General features: G+C 38.2%; 1 protein-coding gene across 1 annotated transcript in view; it reads right to left on the bottom strand.

The window, feature by feature from the left end:
- igsf9bb (immunoglobulin superfamily, member 9Bb) overlaps positions 1 to 22,109 on the bottom strand; it is a 138,445-nt gene that overhangs the window by 13,661 nt on the left and 102,675 nt on the right. The window contains exons 13-17 of the mRNA XM_053648209.1: positions 16,776 to 16,951; positions 15,816 to 16,042; positions 14,462 to 14,546; positions 12,083 to 12,244; positions 9,245 to 9,290 (exon numbers count right to left, since the gene is read on the bottom strand). Of these exons, the coding sequence (XP_053504184.1) occupies positions 9,245 to 9,290; positions 12,083 to 12,244; positions 14,462 to 14,546; positions 15,816 to 16,042; positions 16,776 to 16,951 (696 nt within the window). The remainder of the gene's footprint in view (positions 1 to 9,244; positions 9,291 to 12,082; positions 12,245 to 14,461; positions 14,547 to 15,815; positions 16,043 to 16,775; positions 16,952 to 22,109) is intronic.

Raw genomic sequence — 22,109 nt, 5'->3', positions numbered from 1 at the left:
GAATCATTACACTTAGTGCCTCTGCTAGTTGCAGTGACAATGCTGGGTTTCCATGGCAACTGCCTACTGATGACCAACATTGAAGTCAATGATGTCATCCATGCTTCTCGAGACAAGGCACCACATAAGGAGACTCTTATACTCATCAACAATGTTATATCAGAGCAAACCACTAATCATTTACAGCATGTCAGAAAGCATTTACAGCCTTTTTGTGAACAAAACTGTTCTTAAGCTTGAGCTTTCTGTTGCTTACGAACATCTCATGGACCAAACATTCTTTTACACCTACAGTGTCCTCCACTAATATTGACACCCTTGGTAAATATGAGCAAAGAAGGCTGTGAAAAATGGGCTATTATTTAACCGTTTGATCTTTTGTTAAAAAATAAATTCACAAAAATACTCTGCTCTCATGGATATCAAACAATTACAAACAAAACACAGGTTTATAAATCTTTGTTAAATATAGGCGTGCAACAATTATTGGCACACTTTGTGCTACCTCCCTTTGCCAAGATAACAGCTCTGAGTCTTCTCCTATAATGCCTGATGAGGTTGGAGAATACATGGTAAGGGATCTTAGACCATTCCTCCATACAGAATCTCTCCAGATCCTTCAAATTTCGAGGTCCACGCTAGTGGATTCTCCTCTTCAGTTCACCCCAGAGGTTTTCTATGGGTTTCAACTCAGATGACAGGGATGACCATGGCAGGACCTTGACTTTGTGGTCAGTAAACCATTTGTGTTGATTTTGATGTATGTTTTGGATCATTGTCCTGCTGGAAGATCCAACCACGGCCCATTTTAAGCTTTCTGGCAGAGCAGTCAGGTTTTCATTTTAATATCTGTTGATATTTGCGTCCATGATGTCATGTATCCTAACAAAATGTCCAGGTCCTCTGGCAGAAAAACAGCCCCAAAACATTAACATTACTTTTCCATATGGTTACCTCTCTGTGTTCGCCAAAACCATCTCTGATATTTATTGACAAAAAGCTCTATTTTGGTTTCATCTGACCATAAAACCCGATCCCATTTGAAGCTCCTGTAGTGTCTGGCAACCTGAAGATACTTGAGTTTGTTTTTGTATGAGAGTAGACTTTTTTCTTGAAACACTTCCAAACAACTTGTGGTGATGTAGGTGACTTTGGATTGTTATGAATGACTTTGGAATTTGGCCTATGTGTTATCTAATATTTATACCCCTGTGAAACAGGAAGTCATGGTTGAACAATTTCCTGTTCCAAGTCACACGGGTGTACTAAAAAAAAAATTACAATATCAATGGGAATATACTTCAAATATATTTTTCTCATATGAATTCATATCCATGAGAGCAGAATATTTTTGTGAATTTTTTTTTAACAAAAGATCAAAAGGTTAAACAATAAAGACAAATTTTCACAGCCTTCTTTGCTCATATTTACCAAGGGTGCCAATGTTAGTGGCACTGTAATTATTTTTCATCAGCCTGAATGATAATGCAGTTTATTTTTTTATTATTATGACTGTCACAAATGTATGAGCTGTGAACAATTAACACTAACCAGATCATCTTCATACATGAGAAAATGCAGCACAAGCAGATTTACATACGCATTATGCACATGCTTTTGCACAGCTGAATGAGCCAAATGAGGATGTGAATGAGTAAAATCTATATTTAATCAGAGACGAAAAAGAACAGATGTGACTATTGTAAAGTGTATGAATCATAACACTTAAAACTCGTTCATAAATAAAAGGAAGGAACTAATAGTGTTGACAGAAATAAAGAAGCTCATTCGAAATTGACCTGTTTAAATAGGTCCAATCTCCAAGGCCAATATTGCCATTTCAGCTCATGTGGGTGTGAAATGTATAACATAATACATTTAATTTGCAAAAGCAATATTACTTAGCACTAAACAGTGGTTCTAGAATAGGCTTAAGGCTACTACTACTCTACTACACAATAAGGAAGCAGTATAAACTGGTCAGAACGTGTGTCTTCAATTACCATTTACACTCATGAGTGACATCTGTAAAACATTAGATCACCAGAACAATAAATCAAGATAAGATCACAAAAAACAAAGAAGGATTTGATGCAGGAATGTGTGCCGCTTGTAGTCAAGCCCTGGTGTGAAGTGGAGTGTTGGTCACATAGAGGCAGCCATTCAGAGGCCTCTCAGCATCGAAATCTGAAAATCTGATATGAATACCATGAGGTTAATACAATAGACAGCTTCACTGTGTCTACTTAAACTGCAAATAAAATAGTCATGGTGTAGAACTTATGCAGGTTATACAGACTAAGTATCATAATTTGACCAAAATGGGATTTTCTGCCCATAACACACTTTCTTTAAAATAGCCTAAAGCTGTTTTAATTGCTAACCAAGGTTGCTTTCTTCATTCAGTGAACGTCAGGCTTTGATCATGCTATCGGTTTTGTGCTACAGTGAAACAGACATAAGCCTAACCAGTTCGGTTTTTAGTAGCAGAAATACCAGCTGGCAAATTATCCATCCTTTCGCTGACACTAGTGATGCAGTGAACAAAGTTTCCCAGGATGCCACACATATAGAATATACAGTGCTGTGAAAAAGTATATACCCCACTCATCCAGCAAGTCACGAAAGCACCAAGGACAACATAAAAGGAACTACAGCCCTCTCTTGCATCAGTAAAGATCACTGTTCATGACTCCACTATAAGAAAGACACTGGGTAAAAAAGTCATCCATGGAAGTATGGTGAGGTAAAAACCACTGCTAACCCAGAAAAACATTAAGGGTCGTCTGAATTTTGCCAAAACACACCTTGATGATCCTCAAACCTTTTGGGAGAATGTTCTGTGGATTGATGAGTCAAAAGTGGAACTGTTTGGAAGACAGGGTCCTGTTACATCTGGCATAAACCAAACACCAAATTCCACAAAAAGAATATCATACCTACAGTCAAGCATGGTGGTGGAAGTGTGATGGCGTGGGGATGCTTTGCTGCTTCAGGCCCTGGGCAACTTGCAATAATTGAGGGAAACATGAATTGTGCTCTCTACCAGAAAATCCTAAAGGAGAATGTCTAGGCTTCAGTCCGTAAGTAACTCAAGTGCCACTGGATTATGCAGGAAGACAATGATCCAAAGCATAGGAGTAAGTCCTAGTACTAGAAGTAAGTTAAAGACTGATCTTCAGTTATCGGAAGCGTTTGGTTACAGTTATTACTGCTAAAGGTGGCACAACCAGATTTTAAGTTTAAGGGAGCAATCCGTTTTTCACATTGGTGATATGTGTTGGATAACTTTTTTGCTTCATTAAAAATTATATAAATAAAAACTGTATTGTTTTGCCTTTGTTGTATGTTGCCTTTGTTTTATGTTGTATTTCATTTGTAGATCTAAAACTATTTAGTATGAGATATACACAATAACAGAGGAAATCAAATACTTTTTCACAGCACTGTATACTAGAAGAGGACATTCAAATATCACAGATTCTTAACACCTAACCAACAAGCTATTGAGCGCTTTACAGTGGAAAAAGTTGGAAATAAAGCAACAAAATAGAGTCAAAAATAAAATATCAAAATATTCAAGTAATACAAATAGAATAGATAATAGTAGTGACAGAAAGAAGAAGACAATAACAATATAAAATAATTTCAAAATTATAAAATGTTTGTAAGAATCAAATAAAACTACAATGGAAACAATTAATAATAGCACAATTAAAGTAATATAAAATAATATAAAAGTAATATAAAATGTAAGGCAATTAAAGAAAGCTTATTAAAAGCTAAAGTGAAAACAAATGGTTTTAGCATGTTTTTTTGCTAGCAGGCTAGCACTTTATGATATTAATGCATAATTTGGAACATAGTTTGGCCTAATACGATCTCATTTTCTAGTACGTGGTAATATTCTAGCTGTTGCACAAGTTGTACTTTGTTTGTTGGAGTCAAGAAAACAACAACAACACAAACGCATGGTCCGATTTCTTGGCATGTTCTAATGGACATAAGGTACCAACTGTGCTGTATTCTTTAGATGATAGAAAGCAGTTTTAGTAATGTTATTAATGTGCGCTTTAAATGATTAATCATTATCTAAACCCGACGTGTGCAACTTGATCAGGGACGTCCAGAAGCCTGCAGAATTAATATTACAAAGGCATGAGGATATGGCGAAGCAGCAGGCTGGCCAGTGAGAGCCTGCGGATTGAAAATAACTTAGAGGTCAGCAAGATGCGTGCTGAATGTGGCCTAGAGACGCTCAGCCAGGCAGAATAAGATGGACCTCAAAGGAGAATAAAAGCTCATCTCTGTTTCTCACCCTTAGGCATGAAATTAATTCAGTCAACCTGAATTAACCAATAATTTATGGATGATCTAATGTAGATTGAAATAATTGTAAAATATGGCCACTACATGTACAATCGCGCAGAGCAACACTTGATTTAAGCATCCTTTTTTTCATTGCATAAATAAGCAGGCGCTTTCACAGGCTTTCCCATAAAAAAATTAGTCACATGGTAATTCCATGGCCAAGCATCGCCTCCTGCTGGACACACATAACCCGACAGCTGAGACACTGAAGTTCAGCACGCTGCTCAGAGCTAGGAGTGTGTATGGATGGATGTGAGACAGGCAGGAGTGGAAAAACAAAGGGCTGAGGCAATTTCTTTGAGGTGTCTGCCACTACAACCGTGCCCGTAGACAGTGCACATGGGACATGCGGCCAAGCCAGTGCATGCTCGGCTGCGCAAGGTGCAGGCACTCACTGACGGCTTGAAGGTGGCGGCCTGAGCCTGCTCCCATCCGTCCCCTCCCGCAAAGGCTCTATGCCAGGCAGGGGGGTTAGAGGAGCCCTGCGACAGGAGACATAACAGAAACAGAAGGAAGGGGCAGGGGAGCACGAAGGTTGTCAATGATGTTCAGCTTCCGCATATCCAAGACAGGAGGAGTGACAAAAAAAGCACGAATATGGGAGAGAGAAAAGATATAACTAAAAGACAAAAATAAATAAATATGATCGAGGGCACTTGAGTGGACTCTTTTATTAAACATCATCATGCTTTTTTCAACATGAGATGATATTGTTTACAATGCTGAATGAAGGAAATCATTTATATTACCTGTACTAGCTTAAAAGCATTTATTAACAGTATGTTAGTTTACTATTGTAAAATAAAAATGACAAAACATGAAAGCAGCATCTTTCAAACCAAAGCGGTGCAGAGAATGCACGTTTACCATGGTCAACTTTTCCTAACTCTGCTGTTAGCTGCTGTCAGGTGAATCATCCGCATCCGTCGTTCTACTTGTATAACAAACATTACTGCATCTTTTGCTATTAACACAAACCAAAAAAAAAACGCCCAAAAATTTTAATACACAAAAACTTACACAATTCTCCTCAATAGTACAAATGTAAGTGATTAATCAAGAAACATTTGGTGTGTTTCTTTAATTTTGCATTGGAGCTACAAAGCAACATTGCTGACAAATAAGAAGATTTATATGTTTATAGCTAGCCATTTAGCGCTGTGTAAACTGCAAGTCAAAATCACACACAAGGAATGAACTTTTGTTCATCCTTATTGACAAACCAGATGCAAGTGTCCAGTGCAAAACGAAAAAAGCAAACCTAAGATTTTTCCCAGCTTGTGTTTATTGGTGTAGGAACCTATATTTTTACCTTAACTGCATTAAAACCTTCAATTAAAAATCAATATCCTGAATAAACGCTGGTTTTATATGCAAACTCTATATGGCCGACAGTATGCGGTCACCTGACCATCACACCCATATGTGCTCCTTCCCCAAACTGTTGCCACAAAGTTGGAAGCACACAAGTGTCTAGAATGTCATTATATGCTGAAGCTTTAAGATTTCCTTTCACTGGAACCAAGGAGCCCAAACCTTGACAAAAGCTCCTGTGTACAAAGTGAGCTCCATGAAGACATGGTGTACAGAGGCTGGAGTGCAAGAACTTGTGTGGCCTGCACAGAGACCTGACCTCTACCCCAACACCTCTGGAATGAATTGGAACACAGACTGCACCCCAGGCCTCCTCACCCAACCTCAGTGCCTGACCTCACTAATGCGCTTGTGCCTGAATGAGCACAAATCCTCAGAGCCATGCTCCAAAATCTAGTGGAACACCTTCCCAGAAAAGTGGAGGTAATTATAACAGCAATGGGGGGCTAAATATGAACGGGACGTTCAACAAGCTCATAGGATGTGACTGCTCAGGTGTCTACAAACCTCTGGCCATAATATATACATATATATATGTAGCAATTTTGAGTCAGCCGAAATCTCTCAGTTAAATGCGCTTTGAGAAACTGCTCATGTGACTATAATCAGACACAAGGCCATTTCTATATGTGTGCCATCCAGAGCAGACACGAATTATGACAACAAGCTCGTTAGAGATAATAATGATACTAAACTCGTTTAGAGCCAGTTACAGTCTTGAGTAAACGAGTAAACCCATTTAAAAAAAATTAGCCAGCAATTGTAATCATTTAATGCAACATAAACACAGTGAGTAAATATTAAAGCAAAACATATTGGAGGAACATAAAAAGTGTGTTCTTAACTGAGGGATCATTTAAGTGACCCATATGGCCTTTAAGTAGAATGTAAATGAATGCCTTAGAACAGTGGTTTTCAAAGTGGGGGCCGCCCGGGGGTGCCCGGGGGCCTCAACAATTTGCTGTGAAAAATAAATTCTCACTCTCAGACAACCACACACACACACTCAATTCCTAATGTAATGTAATGTAAAGATATAAAATGTAATTATTAATAAAAAAGGAATATATATTCAGAAGTCTGTATTTTTAATGTGTTTTAAAGACATCTTGCAAAAGGGGGGCATCGATCAAATGTTAATGCCATTTGGGGGGCCTTGCCCTGGAAAAGTTTGGGAACCACTGCCTTAGAATAACTGGCAAATAAGGTCCATGGGGAAACTGAGATAAGCTTTGCGTTTCACTGAGAATACAGAGTTAGCTAAAGGAAATGGGGTGCGCTTCTTTCAAGATTTTTCTCTTTCAAGCCCTCATGACAGCACAAATCCTTGTGCAGTGCTGTTTCTCCTTCTGCTGTGTAAATTAAAATACCCACACCTGGACTTAAAACTCTTTACAATTCCATCACAGAAGACATTTGTAACAACAAAGAGAGATCCTGAATTTGTACTTAGAACCTTCCAGAGCTAAATTTGGGATACATTACAGCGTACTACCTGAACAGAGGTACATTCACTGACCATTTGACCACCTGTACACCTGCTTTTTCGTGCAATTATCCAATCTAGAGTTGACACAGAATGGTGCAAAAACATTCAGTGAGCAACAGTTCTGCAGGCAGAGAGATTGGCCAAATTGGTATGAGTTGAGAGGTAAATCGAATAACCGAACTTTACAAACACGGTGAACAGAAAAGCATTTCAAAATGCACATCATGTCAAACTTTTAAGCAGATGGACAACAACAACAGATGACCACATCGGGTAACACTCCTGTCAGCCAAGAACAGGAATCTAAGGCTAGGTTCTAACTGAAATTAGACATTAGTATTAGTAAAACATCATCTGGTCTTTTTCTAATCTTCAACTGTCTGGTTTCAGTGATAATTCAGAATAATTGCATGAATAAGCACAGGTACAGGTGGTTCTATTAAAGCAGCCAGTGAGTTTATATCTTGTGCAATGTTTCCCAAAGTATTTCGGGGGAAAAGTACAAATATGGTAAACCTGCTGATTTAAAGCTGTATTTGAACCATTAAATAGTACAAGATATTCTCATTTGCTGTGTACAAGATTATGTAGACCTTCTTAAAGCCCATGGTCCTTACAACATAATCATGCCATCAACTGTATTGTTATTTTTATTTTGCTAAGCCTGTTATAGGGGTAATAAATTATTTATAAGTAGCATAATGGCTCCTTATGGTCCAAAAAATCAACAATAGTGCAACAATAGTGACATACTGTTGTTTGTTTGTTTTTTCATTAGACAGATATTGATAGAATGGCACCCAAGAGTCACTATCCTTCAGGTGGAAACCAGAAAGCAAAACAAAAAGAGTCTCTTGATAAGGCTTTTCCAAAAGCAATGTGTTCCAAAAAACTCACTCAATCTCAGTTGATAATTAGGTTCAAACGTTTGAAATAGTAAAACAGATGATAACACTGAGAAAGAGAAAATGTCTATTTATGCCTGCTAATGTGGTAAAGGGTGCATATCTATGATGCAAGTTGGGGACTCTGACAGATGTTTAAAAAACGTAACACTTTACATTATGGTTCACGCTACTAACGTTATTTATGTCATAAACTCTCAACGTGTGTTGCAGCTCCCAGCACGGTTTCACATCAGTGCTTTTGTTTAAATTGCCATGTCTTTGTTTATGTTTCTGTCCTGCTTCCATCCTTGTCCTGTCAATGGTTTGTTGCCCTGTTGTGTTCACCTGTCCTGTGTTTAGTCCTTGAATAGTTTGTCTACTGCATCTCTGTCTTATTGTGCACTTATTATTACTTCAAGTCCAAGCTGTGCTTCCAATTTTTGTACGTTTTTGTACTCCCTGTTTTTGACCCTCGTCTGCCTTCCTGTTATCTGTCTATCCTTGTTTATTATTGCCAAGTATATAATTCTTGGATCACCCTAAATACAATTTACTGCAATAACATTAACTAAAACTAACTTACCGTAAATAGTGTTAACAAAGTAACAAAGAAAGATGGCCTGTATATTACTTGATGTTTGCTTCAATATAAAATACACCCGCACTAACTGATCAATAACTAAATATACCTATGTCCATATAAATTACAGCGTATTACTTACTTTTGATAACTTACTGAACTCTAGTGTAAACACTGGAACGTATTTCTATCTCAGTTCTGTATTTTGCCAATTAACCAAAAATATGTTAATGTCTTATAAACATTACTTCGTTAATGTTTGATGGTTTGAAGTTCAAAATTTATTCATGTAAACTAGTCTGTTGAGTAATGTGAGTGAAGGGAACCTTAATGAAAAGAATTACCAAAACATGGGCCTTGATTAAATGAACTTGAAATGCTCTGTGACCACTTTACGTGATCTACTGGCTTCACTATGACCAGTAATTAACTTGCGAGAAGCTGGAACTGACTGGGTGTGTGTCAGGTTCCTGCAGTGGGGCTCATCACTCATTAAATTAGCAGAGACTGAGGGAGGAGGGGGAAGATTTAGTGGTTACTTACGGAGTCTCCACGCTTTTTCTGCAGTGTGTTATTGAAAGCGGAGGATCTGTTTAAAAAGGCAAGCCCAAAGACAAAAAAAATAAAAAAATAAGAAGAGATAAGTAAACAAGTCAGGAACAAGATAAATACAGTCTTAAGATGTGACATCTCCACTGTGTATTTACAGAAATAAATGCACACTGGGAGAAAAAAAAAAAACATTCAACCCAATAATCATTTTTTTCAATATCTAAGAGCTTATTCTATTACAGTATCTTGAGTATTTCATTATTTGGTTAGAAAAAAAAAACCCTACTGTAATCATTTATTTCTGCACCAGACTTTTTAAGGGGATTTTGCTTTATTGAAAATTGTAAAAATGTAGTTTTCTCTTATTTTAACCACTAAAAGTAGGTCAAGAGACATGCTACACCTTGAAACAATGTTTTTATCCACAGCATACTATATTGTGATATCCTGTAACTTTGTATTTGCAAAGTGCAACAATTTAATGACATGGATATGGAAACTTAAAAGTATTTGAAGAAATTTATCTGTTAAAAATCAAGAAGAATCATAAGTTTCTCTGAGTCTTGCCTCCGAACAAAGTTTTACACCACAGAGCTGTTGAATTCTTAAATATGATTGGTCAGAAATATTATTTTTTATCTTATATTTTTATATAAGAGTCACTGATAAAAGACCAAGGAAATTACTTTTCATAGCTACTGTAAGTGTTAACAGGAAATACAGTCCCCTCTGAAAATATTGGAACAGCAAGGGCAGTTCATTTGTCTGTGCTGTACACCAAAGACATTTGGGTTTGAGATCAAAAGATTACAAAAGTTTAGGATTTCTGCTTTTATTTCCTGGTATTTACATCTAGATGTGTTAAACAACATAAAACATAGAACCTTTTGTATCAAACCACTAAATTTTTAGGCTAGCAAAAGTATAGGAACAGATGAGTGTTGAAGTAAATTAAAGTAAATAACACTTAATATCTGGCTGCATATCCCTTGCTTGTAGTAACTACATCAAGCCTGTGGCTCAATGACATCACCAAATTGTTGGTTTCTTCTTTTGTGATGCTTTTCCAGGCTTTTAACGCAGCCTCTTTCAGTTGTTGTTTGTTTTGGGGGGTTTCTCCCTTCAGTCTCCTCTTCAGGAAATGAAATGCATGCTCAGTTGGGTTAAGGTCTGGTGATTGACTTGGCCAGTCTAAACCCTTCCACTTTTCCACTGTGTCATTGTCTTGCTGCATGATGAAGTTCCTCCCGATTAATTTAGATGCATTTCTCTGTAAATTGGCAGACAAAAGTTTCCTTTAAACATCTGAATTCATTCTGCTGCTACCATCATGAATTACATCATCAATAAAGATTAGTGAGCTGGTCAAGAAGCAGCCACTCAAGTCCAAGCCATGACACTAGCTTGGATCATGAGCAGATCCTTTCTTTCTCCACACTTTGGCCTTTCCATCATTTTGGAACTTTTGTGGCTCATCTCTGGATTTCTCTGCAAATTCCTATCCGATTTTCTGATTCTTTCTGCTGATGAGTGATTTGCATCTAGTGATATGGCCTCTATATTCATGTGCCAGAAGTCTTCTTCGAACGGTGGATTGTGATACCTTCATCCCTGTCCTGTGGAGGTTGTTGATGATGTCACTGACTGTTGTTTTTGAGTTTTTCTTCACAGCTCTCACAATTTTTCATCATCTCATCAACTGCTGTTGTTTTCCTTGGGCAATCTGTTCCATGTCTGGTTGTTAGTACATCAGTGGTTTCTTTCTTTTTCAGGATATTCCAAATTATTGTGTTGTCTATCCCCAATGTTGGTGCAATGCCTCTGATTGATTTTTCCCTCTTTTCTCAGCTTCAAAACAGCTTGCTTTTCTCCCATAGACAGCTCACCGATCTTCATGTTGGCTTATCCTTTTTAACAACAAATGCAGCCTTCACAGGTGAAACTGAAGGCTAAAACCAAGAGTAGATGTTAAGAGCTATTTATTGTTTAAACAAGCAATCTAACAGGGTACCAAGAAACACCTATCAGTCACCTATAAATTGGGTGGTCTGATACAAAATGTTCTATGTCATTTAACACCTCTACATACAAGTAAATAAAAGCTGAAATTCTAAACTCTCTTCTCATATTCATCTTTTGATCTCAAACCCAAATGTATTCAGTCTACCGCAAAAACAAATGTATTGTTCTGGTCGTTCCAGTAGTTTCATAATAGGTTACTGTATCTTGTTTCATGGCTATTCCACAGCATTAATTGTTACTATAAACTAATAAAATGTTGTTGTTCGTTAATAAAAAAAGAATCATTCTAATCATTGGCAAATCACTGTGCTATAAAAGGAATAAAACACTTCGGTATGTGCTGTTATTGGAAAACAATCAACGTCGTGTTGAGAATGCCCCCTCATCTTTTATTAATTAGTTAAATATCTTCCAATTCCAATAGCATCTTCTAAAAGACATATGAGATACTTTGTGACATTCTCATATATCCTTTTCTAAAACTATTATAGATTTATTTATCTTTACCATACAGTAATACCAATATAAAATCAAACCCAGTACTAACAACATCTATCCATCTATACTGTATTACAAGAACACTCTCACTGGAAAATAACTGGCATTACTCAACAATTCTGATCTAATTCCATCCTAACTGCCTACTGCACATATCATACCACAACACATCCATCACAGTTTAGGTTCTGTACAGAGTTTGTAGTGTGAACGAGTCTGAATTTGATGAGCAATTCAGTGAGTTTCAGAGTAAATCAAAGGCCTAGATGTAATGGGAAAAACCCTGTGACCCGTGAGGGCACCACTCACCTCGTCGCCTCTTGAGTTTACGCCGCCGCTGCTTGTTGACGAAGCAGGCTGCCAGTGTGCTGAAGAGGATAGCTGCTGCCAGGAAGCAGATGGTGGCCACGATGCCTGCCACCACCGGCCGCGCCAGCCCCTCGTCTGCCACGTCTGGCGGTGGGAAGAAGTCTGACACGCACATAGGGCAGTCTTAGGGCAAACACACTGGCACAGTGCAGAGACAGTAGCAAATATTATGCCTGTAGTTAATGTTTGAATATGTTATGCTGTCCATTTCAATGTAGATTCATAGGATGGATTTTCACAAGATTACAAGGAATAATAAAGTTTTTAGAATTTTGATAATAAACAATATTCTTGAGTAGTGCATGTTACAGTAAATTATTTGTCACTTCGCAGCATAAATACTGTAGATCCTACAATGACTAAAAGTCAGACATTTATCAACCTCAAATTGAGAATAAATAGACTATTACTATTAATGTGCTTATTTTGCCTTGAATGGACCATTAACATAATTATAGTACTTGAAGCATGTAATTAAAAGCTGAATAATGAATAATTTTGGGGTTTTGTGAGCATTAGGCTGACAAAAACCTCTCTCGTATATATATTATATATATATATATATATATATATATATATATATATATATATATATTGTGGCATTAGTTCTGACACTATAATGAAAATACTGTATAGTATAATTATTATTTTTTTTGTTGTTGTTGTTTTTAAAAAGTATTCACAGGTATTAGACAGTAATTTCAATTACTACTCAGGATTCTAGTGTCTGTTGAACTCATTGTCAGACTAACAGCTGCTTGATCCGAGCACTGAACTGTGTTTTAAGCCTAAATTGATCGTGTCACTTGTGGTTTGTCTCTTGTGGGTGTGTAGAGACAGCTGTTGTTGTCGATCGTGGGCGTGTTCTCTCCAGCAATTTTTCCGTTTCATTGAGAAATATCAGTAGCTATGGTGAAAATTGTTTGATTTTGTTAGGCTTTGAACTAGCTTTGCTGCTGGATTAGCCAAGCAAGCTAACTGTACTAGTTATGTAAACCCAACAGAGCATCCAGCAATCTCTCCTACTTCCTTCCAAGCTATATTTTTCTTCATAATGTCTCTTTACACATTTGATGAGAGATAATATATGAAATTGTATGCTTTTCTGGTACTTTTGCATGTCAAACAGTAAATGAGAACTGAGTGCAAGTAGGAACTAACTTTACAAGTGTGGAACTGAAGAAACTTCAGACCACAATAGCCATAGTAATCAAATTGAGATAGTTGTCTGGATTTGTCATAGTTAATTTGCCTAGAATTGAGGAAATCTCAATTCAAATATTCTTTCGTTGCTGGTCATTGATGTGGAATTCATGGCTCTGTGTCGTGCGCATATCCTCATTGTTCTTGGGTCCCATGATTAGCATACTTCAGCATTAAGTGAAATACTAAGGCAACATGTAAAATAACATAAATCTTAAAATTAGTTAAAGGTATAATCTGAGATTTTGACAGATTAATCTGCCTCTGAAATGCCAAACAAGCACAGCTCCTCCCTTCAGTGTTCCATTTAAAGCCAAAATACATGCATGTGCTTGCCCCAAGTTAGATCTAGACTTATACCTGCCTTCCTGTCCTGATCGGTTAGATGCTGATGATCACGTGTTTTTTCTTCCATTTACTGAGGCCTGGGGTGCCACAAAGTCTTCAAGTAGATATTTTATTGTGTTTTGCCAAATATTAAAAAAAAATATTTCTGACTTAAAAATGACTGACTTATCCAAAGTGACACCAGGAAGTGAAATTGACAAAAATATCCTCTTCCTGAAAAAAAATGTCAGTTGAGATACAGTTCCATTACTTATTAGCAATATTAGTCTTGTAACTCTAAAACTACAATGCTAATGTTGCTAACATGTGGCAGCCGAACCTTATAAATCTCTTAACAAAGTGATATCGTGCTTTCCTAAGTGAACTATGATTATACCATTCTCCAAAACATTTTATGAGAGACATTTTATGGTAAATTAAGCCACAATTAAACGAGCCAGCTAACGTTCAACAATGAGCAATTACATTTTTGTTTCCCAACAAGAAATTTCACACTTTTTTTTTTTAAACAGAGGTTCTGTGAAAAATGTTGTGCACAGGTATTCTTGAAAAACGTTTTAAGCAATTAAATTTTATATAAGTATGTGGGGAATTGCAAACACAGAGATATACATGAAAGGAACGAAAAGTTTGATAGAAATTGTTGTAGTTCAACACTACAACCAGCAGATGGCAGTACAGTATCACCAAATATGCAGATCAGATTAGTGACTTTTCAATATCTAATAAATATATAAGCATAGAAAGGCATTTAACATTTCCACTGACCTGTACTGGAGACCCCAACTACATTACTGGGTTCACTGATGAGGTCCTCCATGACTGCCATAACTCTGAACTCATACCATACCTCCTGTAAACACACACAATTTATAAATTCGCTAATTCAGGTGGCTAGCAACTTAAATCTAATATCATACAACAGGGGAAAAAAACATAAAACAGATTCCTATGGCACTGGGATCACATTTCACTGTGATTTTCAGCATTTAGTGGGAGGAGGGAGTCTACAAATTCATTGGCTCTTAGTGAGGAAACAAGCAACATTATAGAGGCCGGTCATGGTGGATCCAGAGTCTATCCCCAGAACACTGGGCATGACGCAGAAATAAACACTAAATAGGACACTATTCCATTACAGGGTATTACACACATTCTCATATGCTTATTCACACCTAGGGGCAAATTAAAGTAGCCAGCCCACCTGTTTTTGGGAGGTGGGAGTGGTATCTCTACGGAAAGCGCTATGCACAGTATGTCCACAAGAGGGGGCTAGGTTGTCATTAATGTTATGTTGCTAGCTTCTGTGGTGCTTTCCAGTGAGTGCTTAACAGTGTTCACACGTCTCCGCAGTTCGATGATTAAAAAGCCATGTTACTGGATATATGACTCATGTATTTAATCTGCACTATACCACAGTGGGATACCAGAACGGTACAACCTGGAGGAAACCATGGGGAGAATGTCAAACAGACATGAGCTCAGGATAAAACTACTGAGCCACTATCCCACCCATAATAATAGAAGAAGAAGAAGAAGAAGAAGAAGAAGAAGAAGTAGAAGAAGAATTAATACAATTAGTTTGTTTTTGTTTCATATTCTTTTATCAAAAAGTGCCTTTCAGTGTACTCAAGGGCACTGTAAAGATAAATCACATATACATAATAAGCATGTAATAATAAAATAAAGAAAATGAATAAAATAAAAAAACTAAAAATACCAAAAGAAAGAATAAGAAAAACGCATGTTTATATAAACAGTCAAAAACTAGCTGGATAAGAAGAGACGTGCAAGCAGATGGTGAGAAAGAGTGTTCCACAGTTTTGAAGTAGCCAAGACCCTTTTATGTAGAGATTTTTGCACTTGTAATTTACCACCAAACCACTCCTTTAAACTCTATCACAGGTCCTTCAGAGTGACAAGAAGCTTTTACGGATCTCCCTAGTGACGAACATATAGCAAGTAAGCACTATGTAAATATGCTGCTTGACACAGCAGCTTTAAAAGAAACAGATGATGCGGCACTTTCTCTGGACATGTCTGAGAAATGCTATGCAAATTCCCCTTTATAGGATCCTGCATTGTCAGCTGTTCTGTCAGCTGACATCAGTCGCGTGTTTACCTGAATCAGATCTCTGGCCAACAGCTCTGTCTCTCCTGCAGGGATTGCATCATCCAGGATGTCCCACCTCTCGCCGAGGCGGAACTCCATGATGTAACGATCGATCGGCGACGTGTGATTGGCTGGAGGAATCCATGTTAGCAGGACTCCCTGTTGTGTCCGGTTGGCTGTGAGGCACCGTGGTGGGGTAAGCAGCACCAGAGGTTCGGGGGTACTTATAGGAAATACTGTGTGAACAAAAACGCGGTGTGTGTTCAAACCCCCAATCAACACAAGACATATTTCAAGCAGGTCTATAATAGAGATGGGCATGAGTAGTCAAATAAACCACCTAACTTAGTAGTGAATTTTGCAGACTGGGTTTCTTTAGCATGCCACAGAATTCAATTCAGGCCAACGGCGTATGTGTGACACTGATGTTTGTCTACCTTAAAGCATGTTTGACTGGGTATGAGACAGCATGAGAGTATATTTATATAGTGAATATGAAGTCATTTGGGAGTCGACCTAACTTGAAGATAGTGTTAGAAATGTAACATCTAGACAAATATAAGTAACAAGAAAGTGCTACTGTGGACAAATAAATAAAACATGTCTGAAACATAAAAAAAAATGATAATAAAATATTTCCTTGTTGCTTTCTTTGCTTAAGTGAATGACTTAAATCATAATTTAACTACTGCTTGTCTAAGGCATAAATCATAACATAATTAGTATCGTCATAGTTGAATAATAATAATAATAATAATAATAATAATTACATTTGCTAAGTTATGTTATTTCTTTTATTCAATCAGCTGGTTAGATATTTTTTTGGTTATTGAATTGGGCGCAAATAATTTCATGCAAGCATCATACTGTTCATTTTAACGATCAACTAATCTCTTTTTTTTATTGTGTTGAAGTACTTGACCACGAAATGCCTCACATCATTAGTCTATTTGCTATTAGCCAGCTCACCTAGAGTGTTCACAGTGACGACCTCGCTGAAGGGGCCTGTGCCCAGCTTGTTTTGCGCCAGGACGCTGAACTGGTAGGCCGTCTCAGACTCCAGGCCCTGCACCAGCAGCCAGTGCTGCGCGCTTGGCACAGGCATGGAGAGCCAGTCATGCGAGCCTAGCTGCTCCCTCTTCACCCTGCAGGGAGATCCACATGTGCAGGAAAAAAAGGAGTTTACCTCTGAACCTACACAGACACCTCCTCAGATAATGATCGCTAAGTCACTCACAGTATTGATGAAAGCGTTGCCTGCAGCTAGACAAAAAGACATGGCCTATTTAGCTTAGGGTAAGTGCTGAGGAATTTGCCAGACATCTAACATAGCAACAACGGCATGCATCTGCCAATGCCTATCAAAATAAGTCTTCATATCGTACGTATAGCCTCGCTCTCTCTCTATTAGGAGTGTCCTTGGGATGAGCTAGAATACGACGTGTTTTGTACATTAGAACAATAATCAGAACAAGTGCGTTAGTGTAAAATAGGATCAGTTGTGGAATCATAAGAGTTGTTACCGACAGCAAGTAAACACAGGCATAAATCCAGGTGACAGACATGCGCGGAGAACTGTGAACGCGTGTATGATGGGGCTGAGGGCCCAGGAACGGACATGAATCAAAGTGTGCTTACTGTGCGTTTACTGTCAGCGTGCTTGTCTCTGATATACTGTCTGCCGCATGCATGGATGGGAGTCTTATTTCACTAGCCGATCCACAGTCATTCATCCAGGAGAGTGAGGAGCAGGAGGGGGGAGAGAGAGTGTGCAGCATTCACATTCGGCTGATGTTATCTCATGTTTTTGTCACTGCCTCATGAACATGAAGGTCTACTGAATAAACACTTAGATACACCTACCTTTTTTTCTTTCTTTTTTTTTTTTTTTTTGCACAACGTGACAGTCGTGATCTACCTAGTCCATTAACGGAATGGGATCACCATAGGACCACCACTGACCATATATTATTTAGTGTGTGTGGTGGTGATACAAGTGGTATCCCGCACAGTGATTTATTAGACACACCTAACCTCTGAAGTAAAGTTCTTTATTTCTTTTAAATGCACAATATGTACATTTTAATTGTCCTGAATTGTTGAAAAATTTAAATGATGTCAACAACACGTATACAATCATACTACAGCTAATACACTGTACATATCACAGGGGTGGAAAAATCAGTAGCCTGGGTACCCGAGACAAGCAAACTGTCACTGGCTGTTTGTGGTTGCAAGTAGGTTCACCAGTGAGAGAAAGAAAATAAACCCTATTTCCTACTAACATTTGGTGTATATGTTTAAACCTAATGGTGGTGCAATGCAACTCTAGCACACACTATCAAATCCCACCGCCTGCTGCACTACAAACAACAGCTAAGGCACGATCTGGCTGACAGTAGAAAATTTTCCACTAGGTGGATTACTTAACTATCATGCGTGGACAGTTTGTTTCAGAATAGTTATGTGGAATCCACAATAAAACCGTCATATAACTCTCCTGCTAGCACAACACGCAACAGGTCACATTGATGGCAAACATATTGTGAGAAAGAAAGAAGCTAGCTTGCTCTTTAGGCTTGAATAGTATATTTATTGGCAATGCAAGAACCATTGCAGCACATAACCGAAACGTCTGCCAGTCATTTTTTGTTGAGATATGATGTGCAACTATGATGTGCTATATATAAAAATGTTTATGTCCTTTCACTGGGAATTCATATAGGTGTTTATTTCCCTTTATTTTCATAAAATAAATGTTTATTTTCATCTGTATTAACACATATAACTAGTTCACATATATACTGGTCACATGTTATTACATTGCTGTGCTACCTTTTTTTTTTTTTTAGCTTATTCAGTTAGATCGCTACACACACACATTTGCTCAGTGGGCTAGCTAAAAAATTTATCAAATGTCCACTCTTGAATATAACCTGAATATGAAAGCTGAAAAACTGCATTACTCATAATAGGTTTTGTTCTTTGTCCATTCTTTTTCCTTGCAAATATCCTTCAGAGTAAGTGAATATTATCCAATATTCCTTTTTCCCATTTTGGAGTGAGTCATATCCGTGTATGAGACAGAGTGTACACCACCACCGTGGTCAGCTATCAACGCTTTTCCGATGTACAGGAAGTGACAGCAACATGCCAAGTGCCTACATCAATAGGCCTGGCGTGGACTGCTGTGGAGAGCCACAGAGAGCGTCTATAAAGGTTAGAGAGGAAGTCTATTCATACAGAACCTTTAAAATATGAGTCACTGAGCTTTTCTCTTCCACCAACACCTTTAGTCAGTTCTTGGCAATGGCCTGTGCTCAGTAGGGCACCTGCTGCTTACAAATCAGGCCAGGATATGCTGGAGCCAGAATGAGGCGGAAAGGTGAACAGAACGCAGCTTGCGGTCAGAAGGACGAACACTCTGGCCTCTTCTCATCCTGAAGCTGTTCTTTTAGCTTGTGGCATGGGGATCTTTTGGCATGATGCCACACAAACAGCTGCTCGAGGAAGCAAAGGTGCCTTTATATATGTGTGTAAGAGGTGTGTACGCATTATTGGAAGGACTTTGAGATTAGGTGTGTGGTCTTTATCTGATTGGAGGTGAGAGCCTGCAGAGTGAATACTAATGGTGTCCTCATGAGCCTGTGACTGCCACTTGAACACACACAATCACATAAACCAGCATGGATGGCCTTCCAAAGCTTTCCTGTTCTTCATTCTACCTCTACTCCATCTCCTTATTTCCCAGCTCTCTCAGCCTTTAGGTCTAACTGACACTCATACCAACAGGCACACATTATGTTTTTATTTCATATTTGCATGAGTAAAGAGTTGTGTCTGGTTTGCTGCATGATCAGTATTATGGATTGCTTATTGGGTGAGGACAATAACTGTGGTTCTAACAGCTATAAAAGCTAGACCATAGCCTAACTATTAAAGAGATGCAATTCGCCATACACGATGGCTAACCATCAAAATGTCATCAAGAGAATAAGAGGCACACAGGGAAGAAAGTTCACAAAAAGAAGAAGAGAAGAAACTATTACAAAATAGAAATACGGACATTTTATATTTCTCATTCCAATTTCATCGTTACAATAGAAGTCGTTTAATGTTACTGTGCCATTATATTTTTTACCTTGCTAGATAGATAGCTTGAGCATATCTACACAAGCAAATGTTTAATTTGTCAGTAATGCTTAATGTTTAAATCATCAAGTTTAACAACTAATAATAACTTGTAGAGAGTTGCCGTATCATTAGTTCAGTTTGCACTGTCTGATCTGTACTGCATTCATTAAAGCTTCATTCATGACATCCTTCTATTTAATGTACCTGCTTGAACCCACAAAAACAAATCCGCAAGTGCACTGTAAAGCAAGTTTCCATTCTATAGGAAAGGACACAGAGCTATAGAATGCTGATATTCGTACTGAATATCGCTGGCGACTATAGCAGGGCAGGAGCAGAGCCGGGGGCAAGCGCAGGCAGCAGGCACAGGATAGAGAGCAAGAAAAAATGGCGGCAGGTCAAGCCATGAAGCGTGCTGCTAGTTATTTAAGCCCAGGCAACAGCTTGGCTAGCTGGATCTGGTCATTCTCAAGGCAAAAAACAAACAAACATTCAAGCACCTAATAATCTCATCTAACAGTTGATCTACTTTGTGACCATAATGCATATAATACAGGTCCAACATTGCTTTCCTGTTTTCCCACGTTTACTGTTTCAAAGGTCATTCGTTTTTGCAATACTTACATACTGGAAGGTGCAGCTTCACTTACTGCAGCACAACTTGTGGGCTTCACTGGATTGTGAGAGAAGTCTGCACATTAATATGTCAAATTCATGCATACCGCTAAATGAATTGTGATGATACTATGACTAGGAGTATCCTTGTCTGGGTCATTCAGACATGAGCTACACTATATGGCCAAAGGTTTTTGGACACCTGACCATCACACCCATATGCTTTTTTTTGGAGCATCCCATTCCATTTCCATTCCTTTGCTGTTATAATAACCTCCACTCTTCTGGAAAGGCTTTCCAATAGATTTTGGAGTGTGGCTGTGGGGATTTGTATTCATTCAGCCATGGAAGCATTAGTGAGGTCAGGCACTGAGGTTGGGCAAGGAGGACTGGGGTGCATTCGGCATTCCACTTCATCCCAAAGGTGCTCAGTGGGGTTGAGGTCAGGGTTCTGTGCAGAACACTCGAGTTCTTCCACACCAACCTTGGCAAACTATGCCTTCATGGAGCTCACTTTGTGCACAGGGGCATTGTCATGCTGGAACATGTTTGGGCCTCTTAGTTCCCGTAAAGGAAAATTGTAAAGCTACAGCATACACAGACTTTCTATACAATTGTGTGCTTCCAACTTTGTGGCAACAATTTGGGGAAGGCCTACATATGGGTATGATGGTGAGGTGTCCACAAACCTTTGGCCATATACTGTGTGTGAATAGATGCACATTATGTGAGTGCTACCTTTGTCCAAAATGTCCCGTTTCACACACAGTAATTACTTAAGCACCTTGCAGTTAATATTTATTTATTTATTTATATGGATAGATTTATAGATTAAAAATTTTCAAATAAATATATTTATTGAATAATTTTTGAGCATGGCTTATAAGCCTCTTCGTGCTAGATTTGAAATTTCCTCATGACCTCTTAAAGAACCTTAAAACACTCAGCTATGGGTGAGTTCATTTAAATGCTGTTCCTACTGGCTAGGCATATGGGGACTACTCTTAAGTAAATAACCTGAAAATGTTATTACTTTTCACTAGGATGAAGTGTTTAAAGGCAAGACTAATTGTGCACTATCCTACAACAGTCTTCTGTTCCTAATATGGTGATTTGTATGCAGAACGACACCTTCAGGGGTCGTATCAGGCTGTTCTCTTCGACATGGCTTTACGGTTATGTACCATCTGTGAATGGTAATCCTTTTGCCAGAAATCACGGCTGGCACAGAACTGCCTGAAATGACCCAGCAGTTTATTTTTTGTCCCAGTTCTGTAAAACTTTGATGCAAACTGAGAGTGATTACATTTATTATATGTAATTATCATACTGAGTGCAGTCAAGTAAGGTGTCATACTTGCTTAAAAGGAGCCATAGGTATTTCTATTATATTCTTTCAATTCATATTTGATTGAGTAGGTATAATCACTTATAAGTACTAGTCCATTTCCGCCAATGCACAATCTACAGATTACAGTACCTATGCTGACCCTTATTCAACACCAGTATCTGTTCAGCAGCAGCAGCAAAACTCAAGGCTCATACAGTATGTAG

The sequence above is a fragment of the Ictalurus furcatus genome, chromosome 18 (genome assembly GCF_023375685.1).
Source record: "Ictalurus furcatus strain D&B chromosome 18, Billie_1.0, whole genome shotgun sequence".
Classification (NCBI taxonomy): domain Eukaryota; kingdom Metazoa; phylum Chordata; class Actinopteri; order Siluriformes; family Ictaluridae; genus Ictalurus; species Ictalurus furcatus.
Note: the sequence above shows the minus strand (reverse complement) of the source record. Positions and strands in the feature narration are given on the sequence as shown.